This window comes from Platichthys flesus, chromosome 5 (genome assembly GCF_949316205.1).
Source record: "Platichthys flesus chromosome 5, fPlaFle2.1, whole genome shotgun sequence".
NCBI classification, from domain to species: domain Eukaryota; kingdom Metazoa; phylum Chordata; class Actinopteri; order Pleuronectiformes; family Pleuronectidae; genus Platichthys; species Platichthys flesus.
In genome coordinates, this window is record NC_084949.1 from 11,467,690 (window position 1) to 11,488,371 (window position 20,682).

The 20,682-nt window shown below is 42.1% G+C and overlaps 1 protein-coding gene across 1 annotated transcript in view; it reads right to left on the reverse strand.

The window, feature by feature from the left end:
- Window positions 1-19,463, reverse strand: part of LOC133953234 (phospholipid-transporting ATPase ABCA1-like) — a 33,287-nt gene extending 13,824 nt beyond the window's left edge. The window contains exons 1-12 of the mRNA XM_062387052.1: window positions 18,956-19,463; window positions 18,584-18,689; window positions 17,418-17,511; window positions 16,116-16,257; window positions 15,862-15,980; window positions 10,786-10,907; window positions 8,526-8,717; window positions 6,937-7,026; window positions 2,557-2,806; window positions 2,313-2,452; window positions 2,096-2,212; window positions 694-888 (exon numbers count right to left, since the gene is read on the reverse strand). Coding sequence (XP_062243036.1) covers window positions 694-888; window positions 2,096-2,212; window positions 2,313-2,452; window positions 2,557-2,806; window positions 6,937-7,026; window positions 8,526-8,717; window positions 10,786-10,907; window positions 15,862-15,980; window positions 16,116-16,257; window positions 17,418-17,511; window positions 18,584-18,649 — 1,527 coding nt within the window. The 5' untranslated portion in view covers window positions 18,650-18,689; window positions 18,956-19,463. The remainder of the gene's footprint in view (window positions 1-693; window positions 889-2,095; window positions 2,213-2,312; window positions 2,453-2,556; window positions 2,807-6,936; window positions 7,027-8,525; window positions 8,718-10,785; window positions 10,908-15,861; window positions 15,981-16,115; window positions 16,258-17,417; window positions 17,512-18,583; window positions 18,690-18,955) is intronic.
- Between the last annotated feature and the right edge of the window lie 1,219 nt (window positions 19,464-20,682).

Sequence of the window (20,682 nt, forward strand, 5' to 3'; positions counted from 1 at the left end):
TTTCAACAATCTCAATGAAGAAATCCCCCTAACACAGATAAATCCAAAAGTAATAATGGCTCATTCACTGGAGCATGAACATTGATTAACATTTGGCAGGAGTCTAGGGGCAGGTTGTTTACGTCTAAAACTCAACTTTGGCACACTGACCCCATATGCAGAGACAGGGAGAAGTGGCACACTGGGCATAGCAGTGATTTAATTTGACAAATGGAGGGGAAAGAAAAAGAACATTGGATTTCAAGGCTTTTAATAGCTGTGCCGAGATCTCAATGCAGTGTAAAGTGCATTAAGAAACAACAAAAGATGATGAGGGACTGTGTAATGCTCTGACCTAAATGGACGATTGGTATTTAACCTATTTCTGCTCTATGGAAGATACTGGATAAGAGCTGTTGACAGAAACAACTTGAGACCCGTATTAAATGCACTTTTATTGCCCCCGACCATGACAATGAGGACAGCTACATCGTGATATAATTACACACATCTGCCACAAGTCATGCGAAAACATCATAACTCGCTCTACATTACTTTATCTTTGACGTCAGAACTGTCTTTGCATTTTATACACTGAACATTCTCTCCGGAGAAATAATTTCCATCCTGGCGCAAACTTCACTGCCGTCTCTCTTATTTTACTTTGTGTGCGTTGTCTTAGTTACATCTTTCACGGTCCTCTATGACACTTACCTCCATGAAGCGTGAGATGGTCTGTATGGCCTGGTCGGTCTCGTTGAAGACCTCTCTCCAGGTGAAGGCGGATCCTGCAGGTCTCCGGTCCTCTGAGGACTTGGAAAGGAAATCGATCACGTCTGACACGCGCCACTCGGTATCACTGAGCTGGGCGTTGAAGAATGCAGCGCTGGCGTTATTCTGCAGCAGGGTCTGTGGAAGGGTGAAATATTTTTATTGGTTATTTTATTCGTATATTTAGATCTGAAAGTAAACACAAAACTTTACAGATAAACAAAACACCTTTAAAGAAAGCTTCGATTTTTTTTCTTACTGACACTGTGCTGTAAAATGTGTGATAGGAGAGGGTTAGGGGGTTAGGGAAAATAAAAAACTAGAGCATCACATTATGACTTCGGGCATTTTTGTTTGGCTTGTGACCTTGTGTCTTGTGACCTCTTTTACAACTCACAGGTTTTTCTCTAAATAATTGCCTCTGTTAATGTCACCAATGTTGTCTTTCCTAGACAGAGAAACCTACTTCATCTGATCAAATTGTACAGTATAGAATATTATTTACACCCTGATGTTATTAAAACCGGTCATCTAAACCTGTCCCTCCAGTATGTTACAATGTCACAGTTGCAAAAATACATTTTGAATTCTGCACCAGTGACCTCAAGTGCAGATGCAGACATGTGTGATGTGAAGGTCTCACATTGACTGACCGAGATTAGTGCCAGTGATAGAGACAGTAATAGAAGAATATTTGCCTGTTTCGGGGACCAGCTTTGTGCATTAAATTGCTTTCTAAGCGTCTCAGTGTCAATATCAAATTTCACCACTGGGTGGAAGTGGTGCTTATACGAATGCATAGGAAAAGTGGAAAATGTATGAGAACAGCTACTGAGAAACATGTAACCAACTGCATCACATCAGACGACGATGTTTGAACTCGTCAGTTTCTGATCCTGCAGAAGAAACTAAATCTTTACATTCAAAAACCTCTAAGCCAAACAAATAATCCTATTGGCAAGACACTGAACTATAGATTTAATACTTGTCTTCGTCCTTTTTAGCTGGATTATCTGTCTGTGTATTGGTTAATCATCTTTGCTTTGGCCCTCTTTCTGTTTAGTTTAAAGTGCTTTTGTTAGCCTGAGCCCAAAAAAGGAACTTGTTTGTGACTATCAGGGGCCGTCAGATATCTTGTTAATGTTAATGTCTTGTTAAGATATTCTGGGTGGTGGCCTCCACAGACGCCTCAGAGCTTGAAAGGTCCTTCCTCCCTGGCAAGTCACATCAGAGACATAATTTCACCAAAGTCATGTGCACAGATTATTCTCTTTGAACCCCTAATGTAAACAGGAAGAGCCGCTCTCATGTGTGTACGGGAACAATGTCAGCGCCTCCCACTCACTCTGACTAAGTCCATTTCTTCGCTATTCTCCATGAAGCTCCAAACTTTGGGTTTCATCTCTTCCCACATCCCTCCAAGATCCCTCAGCACGCCGAGCTCCTGGAAAGTCTTATTAACCTGTGCAACACACAAAACAAAAAAAACATACTTCAGTCATTTGATGGGTCTTAAATGATCATTCTGAAAGGGTCTCAGAGATTATAAGAGCCTTGTGTACCTCATGGATGATCCTCTGTGTTGCTGGTGTATCTGGGGTGTACAGGATCTTCCCCATGAGCAGTGGCTTCAGGGCTCTCCAGATCATCCTGGAAATGGGGCTGGACTCCAGGTTCCTCATCATGCTGTTACAATAAGGTGCTGGAAGAATACATACAAGACAATTTGAGTCAAGGACACTGTGGAAAATACAAATGAAGGTTGAAATTGAAGGTGCTTCAGATTAGATAGCAGTGGACACTTACTGGAAGAGTTGTCGTAAGTCGTGCTGGGCTCGCTGTCGCTGTCGTTGCCGCTGCCATGGTTTCCAAACAGGGCCTTGTAGTTGTTGTCCTCGTACCAGTTGAGAGATTTAATTTTGAGGCCACCTCCTTCGGGGTGTCCGCAGACGATACGGGACACCGCCTGGTACATCTGGTTTGGAGAGCCTGTGGCATTTACAGTCAGATAGAGGATCTCCTTTCGCATGTCTTTCCAACTCTTCATACCGGCGAGCTGAGGGGCGGACACACACAGAAATACACAAACATAGATGTGAGTGTTGGTCTCATTGTCAGATCAGTGATACTAATTCTGAAACATGTGGGTGGAGGTTTTTAATGTCTTGCTTTATGCTGAAAATACAATATCTATTCTGCATTCTGGTCAATAAAGGTCTTTGAATTGCCTTGCTGATGAAATGCACCATACAAATAAACGCCCCCAGCTTTGCTTGGCTTTCAAAAGTGGTATTTTTTACCCCCAAGATCGAATCAGCACATCCTTAAGTCCAAGTTTATGCAGAGGACCCTCGAGGAGTTACTAAGATATCAGGTTTTCCAATTTGAAGCAGTCGGAGAGAAGGACACGACCACAAAATCCACTGCCTGCGGCCTGCACCATGAAAATTATTTTAGTGTGGGAATAATGTCTGATATCCACGTCTGTGAAGTTCTAAATGAGATCAGCTCACAGCACTATAACAAGGACTATCTGTGCTGAGTCTGCTGAATGTAATGTTTGTTGTTTCCAACCTTTTGTCCGTTGTATCACCAAACACACACAACCCACATTTCAAGAGTTTTATACTATACAGGAAATCAGTTTTTACTGTATTCCTTTAATCCATGACCAGGACTATTTTCACTGTGTATCTATTACTGCTGGCTATCTACTTCTTTTAGTGTTCATATGCTATATGCTACATTATTCAATGCACTTTTTTTAATTACCCCAGAAGTCAGTCCCCCTTGAGTGAAAGTACTCCTTGTTCTGAATGATTCCTATTGAAGGTTGTCATGTGAAGTATTCAAGTGTTGCACTGTGGGATTAAGACCCTCTGCACTCAGCGGTCCGAGTAACTTAATCGGACCGATGTTCCTGATCCTTTCCTTCCCCCCCTCTGCATGTGTGAGTGTGCCTATATGGATTTGCATTTCTGCCAGATAAGATGATATTACACTGCTACTAATTTACAAATAATGTACAATCATTCCTAAAGTATGTTAGTACATGTTTTTTACTGGGATTTGCAGCTACATTTTGCAACAATCTTGTACAACTGCAGTTGCTACTGTGTTGCTGAAAAGGCAAAAGCCAATATGCTTTTAATCAAATACTGTTGTTCTTGATTACATTATATGAGATTAGTTAAACAGTCATAGAAGCGGTTGCCTTCTGCAGTGTCTAGGCACTTCAAAATGCAAACAGTTATCTCTGTTAACAAGCGAAGACCTGCAAGTGTGTGAAAGAACTGCGTAGTGTTTTTAAAAACTTAAACCTAAAATTCGACTGTACTCGATTGTCATTAATGAACGAGAAAAGAGTTCTGTCACACTCTCTTGATATCCTCTGAACAGTCATACGCAGCATTTCATCTGGCTAAAAGGAGGAGGGAGCTCATTCTGATTAAAGTGGAGGTTACTACAGGTCAAAAGACAAGTCAGCGCAAGTTCCCACAGTTTCTGTCTACAAACTGGTCAACCAAACCACACATGCAACTCTGACACCGACTCGTGATGGAGGAGGAATGGAATGAGGGGGGTTGTGTTTTTCTGCAATTAAAACGAAGCAAGGGAGAAGAAGTTTCAGTGTTTTTGTTTCCTAAGTATGAGCCAGAGGGTAGTGCATGGGCTAAAAAAAGGACAGAAAGAAAGAATAAGAAGGAAAGAAAGAAGCTGTGGCGCAGGAGGTGGAAACGAGAGCAGAAGGCAGGAGTGGAAGATGCGAGAACAAAGAAAGGTTATTATCGGTCATTCTCCTAATAGGCACCTCTACAGGCTCCTCGACTGGATTGTTACTGAGAACAGACTCACATGGGATGAGGCATCAACACACAGAAGATCCTAACTAGACATGAAACTGTTTCCTTGGCTGACTTCTCCATAATTTCTATTCTGCCCGTCAACAGGCTATTCAACCCTGTTTTCCAACCGAAAGTGAGACGGTGCGTGTCTGAAAGCAGATTAAGAGAACTGCTGCGTCTCGGATCCCTCACACATACACACACCACACACACACACTCTCTCAGGTCGTTCTGTATGCTGTGGCTGCAGCTGAGCTCTCAGCCGCATAACACTGTCACATGCTTCCTTGTTTGTTCACACGCAAATAACTGCATCCGTTTGTGAGTGTGTTATGTTCGTCTAGGTGCATATCTGGGTCTTTGTGTCTGCGACTTTCTTTGGTGTCTGGCGGTTTGCGGTTATGCCCCAGCGTGTGTCACATATCTGCTTGTAATTTGTACCCTCGTTTCTTCATTGCCAGGAGCTACAGAAACTGCGAGAACACAACATCGACAAGACAGAAACCATAACCTCCTTCTTTTGCTAGGTGTCGAACCCTCGCACACCCCGGGGGCAAACGGGCACGACTCTACCAGCTGAAACACACACATGTGAGTCGGCCGACGTGCTGTCTGAATATTCATTTGCCCCTGCTGATAATCTCGTTAGAGAGAAGATAAACTTGTTAACTTGGATGACTAGGTGAGCAACACACACACAAACACACATACACAAACACACACAGACAGGCAGGTAGGCAGGCAGCAGAAGAGGATTGTCCTAAAGTAACCTCGTTGCAGAGCTTTCAAGTTCGAGGTTACTTTCGTTCAAATTTCCACTCCAGCACACAGCTATTTGGACCAGAGCAGCTCAGGGGACAGTCATAAATGAATTATTATGAAGTCACACATCATCGACACGTCCAAATCAGGCTGAATATTTTGTCATTTGAAGAAGGTTGTCTTGAGGTGACAAGAGTTCCCTCCTGCTCCCTCTGAAAAGATACATCTGTGACTTGAGATTAACCAAAGACTCTTGGTTCAATCATCCATCCACATATTATACATGACGACACGGATCAGAGTTTGGAAGAGAAAAGGTTGCTAGAGTTCATTAACTTGATCCCTTATGCATTTCTGTGCAATCGCTCCAGACACTAAGAGCAAACCAAACAAATCATATGAAAATGACTCATGTTTTTGAGATGGATGACGGTTCAAATTAAAATTAATTGATATAAAAGGATAAGTATTCATTTGTTTTGTCAAAGGTAAAAATGAATGACTTCTTTTTCCTCATTCACCGTCCATCCTGAAGACGGCTCTCGGTTTTGTTTACAGCTTCGGAATGAGTGGGAGTTTAGATATTTTAGAGTTCAAACCTGCGCACTGCCAGTCTCCTGAGCTCAACTAAATAATCTGATTACAAACGCAAACAAGTGTTAAGAGGGTTAACACTGCAGCATAATTAGGACTCAACAGCCATACATTAAGAGTACGGATGATTAACTGGGTATTAATTGAGAAATTATTGAAGAATATTCTCTTTTTTAACACCTTGTTGCATCATTTCCCGCTAGTGGTTGATAAACACTTCAGTTAATTCCTCCACATTGCTACACTCACACCTTCTTCTTATCAGCTTATAAGCTCAGGGCAATCAGTGTGCAGAGAAGATAAATATAAACATGGGTCTTATAACAGGCGCTTGTATTTTGTTCTCACATTTTTCTTAGCACATTTTTTTTTTCTTGATGACTGAATATGCCACTGTGAGTTCACAGGTCATGCCTGAAGTTCCACTGGCCTCAACTAAGCACAGTGCACTGAGTCTCCATGTGCGCTCTCAACCAGTGTTGGATGATAACTTTGGTCACTTTTCTTCAACCACGACTTTTGCATATTCCGTGGTTTTGTGTTTGTAAATCCTTGCCCTGGGACACAGTGCCACGCAGAGAGGAAGCGGACGTGGTGGAGAGGGTGAAAAAATCATTGAGCTTAAGTTTCAACATCAGTGGTTAAGGACCAGCTCGTTGATGTTCTTACAGCTGCTTGGAAAGGAAATGCTCAAATCACATGCATACAGCTGGCTCTTTATTTTCTGCCAACTCAGCAGAGCACGGGCCTGAGAGGAAAGGGGCTCTCCGCATGTGTGCGTGTGTGTATGGCTCAGCAAGGCTTTTGTGCCACTAACAACAGGAGCACTTCACACGGCCTATTTGTTATTGTTTAAGCTTTTATCTGTGGTGGAAAAAAGGGATTCTTTGTAAATTACAGCAGTGTCCCTGTGTTGGAACCAAGTTTAAATGTGGCTGAATGTTGAACCAGTGTGTGTGCGTGCATGTGTGTGTGGTTTATTTACCTCCACAGCCAGCGCTCCCAGGCTCTCCAGAAGATGGTCGGTTGCAGCTGAGACCTCCTGAACGACTTTGGGATCCGACCTCACATCCTTCTGTTGGAGAGAAAGGGAATCATTAATGTGCTGCCGAGGTTTTACACTGTGTCTTTTGGTTTGTGTACACAAATAAGACAATACAATTAAACTAAATCCACCATAATGTATTGGAAGTGGAGGAAGACAGCCATGGCCAGTTACAGAATGGTTTTTGCACAACAAGTGACCGCTTGGTCAAAGGTGAGGGGAGCTGAGAAAGAACAAGTCAGTGTGGCTTTGACCTCCTGTGTTCCTGTCTGTCAAAGTGCTGCGTGTGGGTTTGTGTGTGTGTGTTTGTGGGTGTGTGTGTCTGTGCTCTTGTCTTTCACACTAAGCTGTCAGCTGCTGGAACAATCTGACACTCAACAAAAGCACACGAATGGCTGAAGACAGAACAGCCCTCTAGGAAGAAAGAAAGACACTAGAGCTTTCTACTTTCTCATATGCTCACGCTGCTGTCGCCCTTTCTCCCCCTGTAATGACCCCTCCCCTCTCCCACAGACATAAAAACCACAGAGTAATTAATGGGAAAAGTGGAATAATGTAACACAACTTACTCTGTTACTTAAGGAAAGGAATTTCTCTCTTGTAAGTTTGGACATAGAGCAAAATGTAAATTTACATATATAATGTATGTATCAGATCGGTATATGGAGCCATAACCCGACTTCACTCTCATACCTAGAGGCAGGAGTGCTGTTAACATTTAACAATACCTTTAACACCACAGCGAGGACCTGCGTTGTTAAGCACTGCTGACTTGATTTATGTCTAGAGCAATGCTAATGTTTAAAGAGCATAACCATTTAACAACTGCTAGCACAGAACAAAATGTTTTCTTTTTCTATTTCCTGGCACCCCTCACCATTGACTCACGTGTCTGTTGGTCATGGGTTTTATGGGAGGAGGGGGGGGGCTGTTTGAGAAGATTCAGGCAGGGAAGAGATGACAATGGACAGGAAAGAGAAGAAAGAGGGTGGGGGGAGGAAAAGAAGTGGATAAAGAAAACAGAGATCTGCAGTAAAGAGAGAAAAGGCATCTGCCATGTTTGCATTTTCTCTTTAGTATCTCTGTGTTTGGAAATCCTCACCACGTCCAGATCATATTTTCTCTATTTCATGGAATATCTTCAATGACTTCCTGTAAAAGACACCCCCATCCTGTTTATGCTGGAGGACTACCCAGTGATCTTCCAGGAATGTGATGATGAAGAAACACCAGTGAATGAAGATACTGTGTTTTTTCTAGTTCAAATGAGAAAGGGATAGTCTTTCTATCTTCCCCTTTCAGGTGCAGTGTCCCGGGGAGATGTGGGGGTGGTGTTGCACGCTAACAGTGGGTTTCGTTACAACCTGTCTGATCTAGATGGCTCTTGATCCATTCATTCTTTGGTAGAACTCAAGCAGTATGCACAAGGGTTACACCCCAATGGAAAAATCCAACCCGGGCAATTATTAAATATGTGAGAATCCAACTCTCCAACTGGTGAACAAGTGATTCAGGACAGAGGAACTCACCCGAATAGGTTTGAGGAAGTCTAGGTTGGACAGGAAGTGGCTCTGGGCCTTGTTAAGCCAGTCGCTGGAGGACTTGCAGATAATTTCTTGAGTCATAAGCGACACGTTGCGGTCAGCAATGTGGACAAACTCCTCCAGTGTCGTGCTGTTACAGAGGTCTCTGAGGTGGAAGCCAAATCCTTTAGTCAGCACCTGGATAAAGGAAGAAAAACAAAAGCACAGCACTTTAGATAAAGCAGAGAATTGTGGGAGAGTGTGAAAGGACACGAGAGGAGATAAAAATATATCCAGTTTGTCATGCGCTAAAATGATAACATGGGTGTTAACATGGAGGCACAAGGGATTGATGAATTCATTGATGGCTCATTCTTCCGTTTACAAAACCACTTTTCTTGGAAACAGACACCAAACAACAAAAAAGTCCTGCCAGTTATATTTTCTTTTTCAGTAAAAAGTCTTTGGAGAACATTCATTTACCAGAAACATGGCTCACAATGTCTCAACAATAACTTCTGCATATTGAGTAACAATATATGAGTCCCTTGGTGCTTAGTCCTTGCACTCTTTTGCTATGTTTTTGTCAAAAAGATTTATTTACAGACAAAAATGCTCATAAAACCAGAGTAACCTTAGGGAAATTAATTATAAATATCAATGCTTGGCCAAAGCAAGGTTTGATACACTGAAACTCGATTCTACGCAGACTCTAATAAAATGCCATGTATCTTTAGATAAAATTATCATTGTCATTTAACAAATTCTTGTCCAATCCTTGTGTTGTTGAAGGTCGAACACATTACTTAGAATGGACAGTGCAGCTGTGCCCGTGTGTGTGGAGTAACAAATGTCTTGGGACATCGGAACGTTCAAGGACGGGACAGATGCTCCGTTTTCTCTGACAGAGGCAAGATGTTCCTACACATGTGTTTGTGTGTGAGAGTGTGTGTGAGAGAGAGAGGGAGCGGGGGTGGGGGAGGTCACACTGACTTATCTTCTAAATGTCCTTGACTGTCTTTTGACATCATGTCTACCACATACAGTAGTGACAGCTGACAATCTTTAAAAAGACATCAAGGCTTACGGCCATCAGTTTGGAGGAGTCATACTCAACATCCAGCTGAGAATTCAAAACATATTGTTCCTCTGACAGATCTTTATGTATGAGCCTTTGTGCATCTCACTGCTGCAGGATCATTGAAAAAAAGCTCCATGTAACCAGGAGCCTCGGCAACAATATGCTTCCATTCATTTTCAAGCCCTTTCCTTAAATAACGTTTCTATCGACCATGCTGGACTAATGGATACACTTATAGTCCTTTAGTCTAAGCTGCATCCTGTGTGATCAATAGATGTCTGCGAGAGGGGTGATGGGTTAACAGAATCCTATGGTGAAACGTGAATGAGTCTCTGCGTCTCTCTCTCCGCACGTGAGGAGAAATCAGGGGGGGGAAGGGAGGAGCGAAGAGGGGCAGTCATGTGACTCCCACCCTCCAATTGTAAAGCAGGGATGTTGTGACGGGTGGGCTGGGAGCTGTTGTTGGGGGGGACCAGGGAAGTCTAATGAGCAAATGTGTGTGAGACTTGAGTGAGAAATACGGGGTGAAAATAAGTGAGAAAAAGATGAAATGAGACAAGAAAAATCTGGGTTACTGAAAAAGGAAAATGAGCAGAAAAATTGTCTGAAGTAGATTTTCTTGATGTGGGATAAGAAACAGGAGGAAGAAAAAGACGAGAGAGAGAGAGAGAGAGAGAGAGAGAGAGAGAGAGAGAGAGGTGGGTTAGGTACCCAATGTGACACCCCCTGTCACAGTGATTCTGTCTGGTATTAAGAGCTTATAGCAATTGAGGCCTGTTGTCCGACAGATGCTGTTGAGCCATGGTCACTGGTTTTGTGCACCAGCAGTGTGGCCAGGCCAGTATGATTATCTCATATGTGAATGGGGCACAACAAAGGGGCTTCAGAATCCGTTATCTACACTGGCATTATGCCGCTCAGTATCAACAGAGGAGGAACTTGAGGAAGGATTTCATATTTAGTTTTTAACTTTGACTAAATCTTAATTATTTTCTCCTGTTGCTATACCCTTACTGTTGTTTGTGTTGTACTGTACTGTATTATTGTGTGTTCCACAAATCAGCGAAAGATCCAGTGATGCCTGCATTATTGGACAAGACAGTTGGGTACCATAAGAAGGGAATATGTGGTTTAAAATACATAAGGGATTTATTTAAAGAAAAGTTAGTAAATGTGACAGTTTACCTTCTCCAGATTGACGTCTGCCTCCACTATCTGTTTCAAAGCATGACGAGGAAGTGAGGCATTGTGGTGCAGGAAGTGGGAAAGGGTCTCGTTGTCTTTCAAAAAGTCCTTCAACTTGAAAGCTAGAAATAAAACATATAAACTTATTAAATCATCTGACACAAAATCCTCAGGATATAAAGCATAGTGTCTACATTTGATGGCAGGACAATCAACAGAGTTCCTAGTGAGATAGACGTTTACAAACTTTACAAACCAGTTTCATATGCAATAAAAGAGTATAATAGCTCTTACAATCCTATAAATCCCTGAGCAGTGAAAACATTAGAGAAAGAACACAGGATTTGAGGAAGAGTAATAACCACAGTGTTTATTACATCAAGCTGAGAACAAAAACATACATAACTGGATACGATGATTAGCAAGCCAGATCATATTTTAAATTCAAATAAGTGCTCTGAGAGGCTTTTGTTCTCCAGCTGAACCATTTCTGGAACTGGCCTGAGTCAGCTGTGTGGCTGTAAAAATCCCCCCCACACACACATACACACTGCTCCCTTTCTTGAGCTCTTGTACCCAATCAGGGGTTACTGGAGGACATTCCACTTTAGCCTAGATACTCGCACTCTGCGTCTCCGTCTCCCGCCGACTAACTCTCCTCCTCCCAAATTTTCTTTCCACCTTTCACCTACTTTCAGTTCAGCTTTGCCATTTTCTCTGAGTTGAATTATGAGCACAGGTTTTAAAGGGAGACCTATTGTATTCTATCAAAACGTGGGCAAAGTTTCAAATAATCATCAAAATGTGTTTGAAATATGTGTGAAACCCTTGTGAGCCTGAAGGTCAGAGGTCCGACTGTCCTGAACACAGGATTTCTAGTTGTGTTTTTCTACCTATTCATCTTTTATATGGTCTTCCGCTCCAACCACACTCGACTTAATAAGTATTTATTGTTCTCAAGTATATACAAATAACCAAGGGTGCACGTTTACAGCAGTTGTTTGCAGACAGTAGAATCAATTATATCAGCAATGTTCGATTTAGTATGTTATCATTTTGTATGTGTCCTGCTGTAATCTTTGTTGCCTTGATGTTCGTTCTGTCCACTGGTTCAAACATGTGCAGATGGATCTGATAAAATGCCCTTTGTGGTTATTTTTGTTTCTATTAACTCGTTTTAGTTACTTGTAACAAAAAAAGTACAGTTAGCTTTCAGAACCTGTACCCTGGTATGAGGATGGAGTTGTGCTGGGTGCACTGGGTGCTGGGTTTTTAAGGAGGCCTGAGCTAATAATCCCCGTCTCACTCATGCTGCTTTTAGATATGCACTGAGATCCGGATCTTCTCCTGAAACAATCCGGAGGTCTTTATGTGGGTTCTACACGTAGAAGACGCAGACGATGATGTAAACTTGAAAATATCCGAGCTGAGAGCTTTTGGTGATGTGTCGATGTGCTCTTGACAAAAACACATTATGCCAGCCACAGTATTTAAATGTCATGTCTGCCTCTTGCATGCTCTACCCAGGCGCCACCCCTCGCCTGAATGCTTGGGATATTTTCCTGTTGTTGTGAACTTGTCTGACCTTAACAATCTCCTGCTGTGTTCTCCATATATGAAAAGAAAACTCCAGTTAATAATACAAACAATTGGGTCCGGCAATTTCATGTCTGAAAAAAGGCTTCAGAGGCTTGTGTCATGAGATATGTCCTTTAATCTCCTGCGAACATTTTTCTTTTTTTCTATTTTTTCTATGACTATCAAATGACGCACAGACACACACACACACACACACACACACACACACACACACACAAAACAGGAAACATTTAGCTTTTTCTGAACTGAGCATCCTTTGGGAGGAAGTGAAAGAGAACAGTATGTTTCTTGGTTTTGGGGGGGGCGACACAGGTCACCCTCCCTAGCTGCCTCCTGACTGAGTGAATGCTATTTAGGTGTGAGTGTGTGAGTATGTGTTACACATGCATCCCTATCATTTCTGTTGCCCCATGGGACCTGTGTGTGCATGCACGTCTCAGGAGTGAGCAACCAGGGAGTGCTAATAAGGTCTAATCAGTGCCTCTGGAGGAAGCCACAGCTCCCATGGTGCATTGCATCTGGAGGCCCTTGAGGATGCACTGGACTGAATGGTGCAACCTTGTTAAAATGGAAAAACTAACAGTTGGTGTAGGCAGTAATTTCCTTGTTTTATTGTTATCTGCAAGTGTTTGTTTGTACTTGCACTGCGATAGTGGATTAAACCTGCGCACTATCAGGCCCAGAAACCTTTTGAACTGAGACAACGTAAGAAGTGACAAACTTTATCTGTGTGTGTTTTTCCTACGTTGAACAGTTGTGAGCCCTTCATTTACTCTTACATGTCCATACATGTTTCTGCTGATAGGATCCTGTGTTAAATTAAACTGTTCTGACATCCCACACCCTAAACACCAGTGGAGTCACACTAGGACTAGTCCACATACAGGCGCGAGGCACAAAGGCGTTTACTCAGTCAGATCAATTAAAGATGGCTGCTGCAGAAAATTCTGACCGCAGAGGAATCAACTCACATCATGGTCGTGTGGTGGGTGGATCGCTTTGATACAGCGACGTGGAGGGAAAAATCATTTTAGATTTCATAATTGGAGTTTGACTTTTTGTATTCAGTACCATCATACTTAAGGTTATAGATAACATGTTATGACCAGCTCATTTGTTATAAAAAATATTTTGAGCAGTCTTGCCAGGGTTTGCGGGGTCACAAACATGGGAAACCAATCCTGTCAACATGTGGGTGCGGCAACATGGGCCGCAATTGTTTGTCTGAACCTGATCAAGCCCGAGAGAAAGCTAACCGACCCAAGCAGACAGCCATCCCGAACCCGACCTGAGCTCGATGTCTCCCCTCATTTAAGGCATGTTCATTGTAGAAAATGAAACACCCAGTTAACATGACTGAACCTGATTCAGAGATGCAATTACAAAGTGAGGACAGAAGGGATTAAGCTACATGTAATGCTTTTCAAGGCCAGGAGAGAAATGTTTTCATGACCAACATTTAGAATATGTAATTCTGAGGCACAAAGATAAGTTTTAAGGATGTAATCATTTAGAGGTTGAGATGGAGTTACGGTTAAAGTAAGTGTTGATGTTGACAGGTTAGCCTCATTTAGTCCTTAGGTTTCCTTTATAGCGATGGCGTTTCAGAGATCTGAGTGTGTTATGTGAAATGTAAAGTAATATGTACAGTCAAGACAAAAAGACAGAAAAAGGCTTCGGTGTCCATTTTAAAAGATCGGACTCGGACACATCAGGCCTGTGCATCAAATGGAGTCTTTTAACGCAGCCAGTCAGTTAAAATTTGAAGGTGGTGAAAGGCGAAAAATATCAGACGTTCTCATCTGTTATGCAGTTCCACCTGTCTGTTCACAAAAGTGAAGCCGCAGGTGGAATTGCATAACAGACGAGAATGCCACTTATTGTGCATGTACATATTCATCTCTCCTCTATTCATCTATTTGGCATCAATCAGATTTTAAGTATGTACAGTCTCATAAAGCAGAAATGCATTAGAGGATCCTGTGTTGTGCATCTTGTGAGACTATTGACAAAAAGCTCATACCTCTCCCTGACCTTTCCCACCGCCCGGTCACTGTAAATCTGGTTTGCTGACCCTGCCAGTCGCTGAATTATTAACTGACAGGTGCAGGGCCACTTTGAACCATGCCGTTATTCCTATAGTGTAACTGTGCACTTCGCCTCCTCCTGCATCATGACTGATGTGCCCACGTTACATCAGGGCATTACCTCACATGGATTGAAAGCAAAGATAAAGCATGAAGGGATGCGTGCTATCAGACAGTTGGGCACTATAGAAATCAATAAAGTGCGCACATGCAGTGCAATAAAGCAAGGGGAAAAGTTGCATCAGTGCTTTTTACTCCTCCTCTACTCAGTCCTGCAACGCCCCTTCTTGTCTTATTATCCTCCATATTCATTACATGTTTTTCTTTTTGTCCTCATTAAGTTCGGTTGACTGGAAAACAGGGACTGCTCCCAGCATCCGAGTAATGGGTGATGAATTAAAAGACAATTCTGAGCAAACTCTTTTCTGAGCAAGTGAAGAGAAATGGTGGCAGAGTTAAATGCTGCCCTCTTTCCTATTTTCAGGTTGCTCTGACCTAGTCTGCACAGCACAGTGTCATCAATGTTATTTTAGAAAGGTGATTTTTTTTTTTTGCTCGGCAACAGCTGCAGACGCAATGATGACTCTCTCCCACTTTTCTCTCTCCTCCCTTTTCAATTCTTTTCAAACGTTGAAACCTCAGCACATAAGATCATGTTTGAACATGTTGGCAAAATGTGATAACAGAGTTCGCTGCAAAGCGCGCTCTTTATCAGCGGTAAACAACATGGGTCGTCTTTCCACGTACTCAGGAAGCAGCAAAATTCCAGCCAGGACCACTTGACATTTTAACTGCCAGATCTTTGCCGTGATTGTACAGCTACTGTCAGGGTGGTGCACATTTTTCTTTTTCCCCTTTTCCCCCTTTTTCCGGTCGTTCCATGAACAACCTCGTCAGAAGAGACCTGAGAGTCAACACCCGCTGGCTTGGGGGTGACGGGCGCACCACAGCTGGCAAATAGTGATAAGAGTAATGTTACACCCTCGACCATTCTCCAAATAATCGGGGATATATAAGCATCAGAGGACCTCTGGTTAAAGGCATTTAAATGTGTTTTCACAAGTTATTAATCATTCATTAAAAATTCACTTTGTACCTTATTTTTATTTTCTTCTTTTTGAATTAGAATTCGTTGAAATAAAAGCTACACTTAATCCTTAAAACATCCTTTTATGTACAAAAATCCTCTTGCACATAAAAGCATGTCATAGCACATTTGAGGCAATTATGTTGGGGTGTGCCTTTAAGCCTCAAATGAGCATACCAGCAAGAAAAAGGGATGAATGGGTGATCATAGTGAGTGGGCGGGAGATGACTGATCTCATCAGTCATCTTTGCCATTCAAAAAACTTAATGAAAGACCGAAATACAAGAAGATAATCCAACTTACGGGCAGTGTTCTTCTGCAGCTTCCTGAGGGCCCTCAGCAGCCCCTTGTAGCCCTCGTAGCTTTTATCGTTCTGAGTGTACAGCAGGATCTTTTTCGCATCGATGAACAGACGAGAGATTCTGATGATAAAAGAAAGACAACAGATCACAATTATTGTGCTGATAAAAGCAGGTATCCTATTACTGCAAAAACAATCCTACAAAACTATGGATTAGGTTTAATGATAGATTATCGATTATGGTTGTGTTGCTCACATAGAGTCGTTGAAGTTTCCCACGACCGCGGGACTCTCTCCAGGAGTAGGATTGCGGAAACAGGGGTTGTTGGCGTTACAGATGATGCCTTGCATCCAGGGCAAGGTACCCGCAGAGGGCATGGCCTTGTTTGGGAAATGGCCTGGAAAAATAAGCATACAATCATGATAAGTTATAACTGTGGATTTAAAACTTAAGGGGAGGTCAGAGTTTACACTCGGCCTCAGAGGAGAATATTAGGATATTTGTCTTGCTAATCAGAGGAGTGCTCTGATTTTTAGGAGCTTTTTCTCAAATTCAAATAGTTTTTTCTTTAGTTGCCACCACAAAAACCCGAGACCCATGAAACACTGCGTAAAAGATTCCATAAGGAGCTGAAATAACTAATTTAGAAAAAATCTCGGAAACAATTAAAAGAGTAAGACAAAGAATCAGCTGGAATTGGACTTTGCCTATCGTCTCGATTGTTTGGACTGACTTTACTTATCAGCTGCCTTTACTGCCACTGCTGTAATTGACTGAGGTTAACAAGCTTTACAAAGATAAGCATGTGACGCGACAAGTGGGTCAGGAGGTTAAACACGTCTTTGGTGTTCACCTGGGCTCACACTGACTTGTAGGGAGTGCACTGTCATTTGGTCTCAGTGACTTTGCTCCAAATACAGTAGGGAAACTAATTTGGTCAACAGCAAGCTCATAGTGATGACGTGCCTGAACATGGTGTAGGTCTGTATATGTGAACAGGCATAAACCTGCACAAAATCTCTTCCATAGAACTTGTAAACCCCAAACTCACACGCACTTACTAAAAGTGAGTAATTATTGGGTCACTGCTTTTCTTCCCAGAAGTGCAAAGCACATAAAAGTATGGAGAGATTTTTTTGTGCTTTGAACAGGTGAAAAACGTATTGAGTTGCAAACTGCTCTAAGTTGTGAAACCAGCTGTGACGACGAAAGATATTGTATTTCTTTTTCTAGGAGCTGAAGACCCGATTCCATGATCACACAGTGCAAACAAATATTGACAAATCCAGCAGATACTCCTGTGAGCGTAACACAGAAACCTTGGATAACACTGTTGATCTTACCGAGAAGCAAGAGGCCAAATCTTTGTCAAAAATAGGAAATAACAATTGATGGATGGACAAATAAAATCCCCAAATATTTAAAAATATATATCTGTTTGTAAAGAAATGTATTTTTATTGGTGTAATTAGTTTAATCGTGTGTTCATTGAAGATTGCAAGTTCTGTCAAACCAGTCCAAGGCTCAGTGAAAGCCCTCCCTCCATCGTCCACTTACATTCATGTTGCTCGTAGGGCGGATAGTACATCCGCACCGAGATCAGGATCAAGAAGATGAACAGGGGCCAGATTATCTCAATCAGCAGCTGGATCTGAGACCGGAAGACAGACAGGATGATAATTAAGCAAATAAAAATGGGAGATAAAGCACGTGAAAATATGTGAGTCAATCATTCCATAACAGTTATGTGAGAATGGTTTTCTTTGTGGTCTTACAGCGCAGGTAAGGTCATCTTTACTGCTTTAAAAGAAAAAACTTAATCTGGATTGTTTGTCTGTGTGTGTAAGGAGGCTGTCAGCTGCTGTCTTTTACAAACAATAATCCCATCATGAGTCTGGGTAAAGTAAATGGGTTAATTAAGGGGGACACAGCCAGCCAGGGACAGATAGAGAGAAAGAGAGACGTTCTGCAGGGTTTTAGAGGATGTGTTTGTCCATCTGCTCCATATGGCCCCTCCACCTCAACAGTGTCTCAGCCTTCAGCCGTACGGCCACAAAGCAGCGTGGAGGGGGATAAACCCACTGTCTGAGAAGATGCACTGTGGTCCTTTGTTGGGAATAATTGGACTGAATGTCAAGCAGGCCCAGCCGTCACATTAAAGAACGGTTCCGGCCTGATGGACAAATGGTTTGATTGTATGCAGATGAGCCTCCTCACTTATAAAAGAAGCTCTATGCTGCGGCTTTGAGCTGAATTTGATCAACATGACTTTGAGTGTGTGGGCATCGACCAGCACAGAACGTCCCCTGGATAATGGTTTTGACATGTGAATGTGTCACCGTCACATTTTTGTCTGAGTCACAGTTATCTCATGTACTGGAAGGCGTTTCAGTTCGAGTGGCCCAGAGAAGAATTACATCATTTTCGATGTTGGGGGCTGCAGACGTGCTAAACACATGTTTAAACATGTAAAAAGCTTTTTTTGCTCATATATAAAAACTGATATCGTGCATTATTATCCAAGCTTCAAAAAAAGGGACAATATAGTATAAGTGAAGGAGTGTATCTATGTGATAATGAACAGAGCGTTGAAAACCTGATCATAAGGAACTTGGAAATAACATATTGAAAAAATAAACATAAAAACATAAAATAATCAATAACTGTGATTTCACCAAGTCCATTGTTCTAGTGAGTCGGTAATAAGAAGCATTACGACTTACAGTCTGTCTCCGTCGGTAGGTGAAGTTTTTCCAAAGCAGCAAACCCAGTTGAGTGAAGACCGCCATGTTGTCTTCCCAGCCTCACTGCGTGTGCTCACGCTCCTCGCTGTCAAGCCAAAGAAAACAAAAGAGAGGGTGTCAATAACTTCCAACTTAGAATTGGACAACAGTGGAAGTTAACAATGACGATGAACAGATGACATCAAGAGAACATAACCAACGATATGTAGCAGCACAAAATGTGGCTGTAACGTTCAGCAGATTCTCCCACATACAGGAAATGAAAAGCAAGTCAGAATCACAGATCTTCTTGAAATATTGTGAAAATACATAATCAAGGGAAATTATATAAAAAAAAAGGACCCAACAAACCTTATCTGGCTTCTTTAAAAAATATAAAATTAAAACATAATTACATTACACTGCCATAAGAAATAACAGATATACTTGTCAGAGAAAACTTTCCGACCAGCCTGAAGTACAGCAACACTCAGCGAATGAAGTGGCCTGATGTCTGCTAACCCCCGCAGACTGGGGCCCACTTCAGTAACACTCATCTGTTCAAAGGTCGAGCTGTGGTTCAAATGGCGGGATGACCAGGAGTTTTCCAGGGGTGAAAGCTGGTGATAATCCTTTCATCATCACATATTTCCCCCAATTTACACCTCATACACAATTCACAAGACTGCATTCGATGTAAATGTCGAAATTTCCCTATGAACCCAGGTCATGCCGTTGGTTCAATCTAAACAAAGGAACCCAGTGGTTAAGCAGCACTGGTGGATTTAATCAAAGCACTCTGATTAACACTTTAACTCTTGTTTTCTCTCAGACTTTGGGGTTTGTCCGATTTATCAAATGGCATTTAACTCATTCTAAATGTGAAAAACAGTTTATTGTCTGTTCCTGTGTCTATTTGTTTTCTTGTCTATCTTATTTACATATTGAAATGTCCCTGAGTTTGAGTGCTGATTTGTGTTAATGCAACATGGTCCGATCAGCCCACCAGGTCACACCCCCTGACAACGCAATTCCGGGAAGAAGACCAAAGCACACAAAGTACATGATGCAATTTTGTGGTTTTATATTCCTGTAGAAATAATTATTAAAACGACAAAACCCGAGGTATCTGAAACGGGATCATTTTACCCTGTTTTCAAAGACAGACAGCTAGTCTTTCAGAGATAAGTCAGGTCAGGAACTCCAGACTGACTGAGACCTGTAGTTCTTAGTAAGGTCATCGTGGCTCACGGCAGACAGGGAAAAGATTTGTGTTATCTAAAGCAGTGAAGATGTTTCGTAGGAAAAAGTTTCATTCTGAGCTTCTCTTTTCCACACACACGCAATGCCAAAAATCCCTGGATTGTCATGCAACACTGGAAATTTTGATGAGTTTTGTTTCTGTTATTTCGAATCTGAAGGCGCTCCTGTAAATGTTTAGACAGCGAATGAAGGACACCCTGTTTGTCACGCTGAACGTCCTCTATACAGAATGAAGCTGATTGGTTGTGATAGAGAGTGGTACAGCACATCACAGTCTAGGACACTAATGTTCAAACACGGCCATCCCTAATCAAACGGTGTTCACACTTTTCTATGGTTTTACACATTTCTTCTTCTGCAATCAGAATAACACCATGTTCAGCAGCTTCCATTTGCTCACAGGGTGAATCTACTTTATAACATCACCGCCACAATTTATGCCCTCTGGCATTAAATCCAATTCCCTCTACGAGTTGGGAAAAACCAAAAGGATGCAAGTATCATTACTAAATACCAGTTAATCTAAGTTTTCCAGTTCTGCGAGCAGTTGGCTGCATTAAATAAAATAAATCCAGTGGAACGTGGAATATGTTGCAATCCAAAAACAAACAGGAACTTTGGGATCGACAAACAACAGTGACCGATGTGCAATATCTTTTGTACCAGGGGGCATCTGTTTTCTCTCTGACTCACTCACTTTACTGGCAAGCACGCTCCGGCTCAAACAGCAGTCAGGCGTCTCAGTGATTGACAATAGATAATAACCGCTTTCGACTCACTCATTTAAAAAACACACACAGCCGTTTCATTCGGTAAATAATTGCAGAAGCAGATTG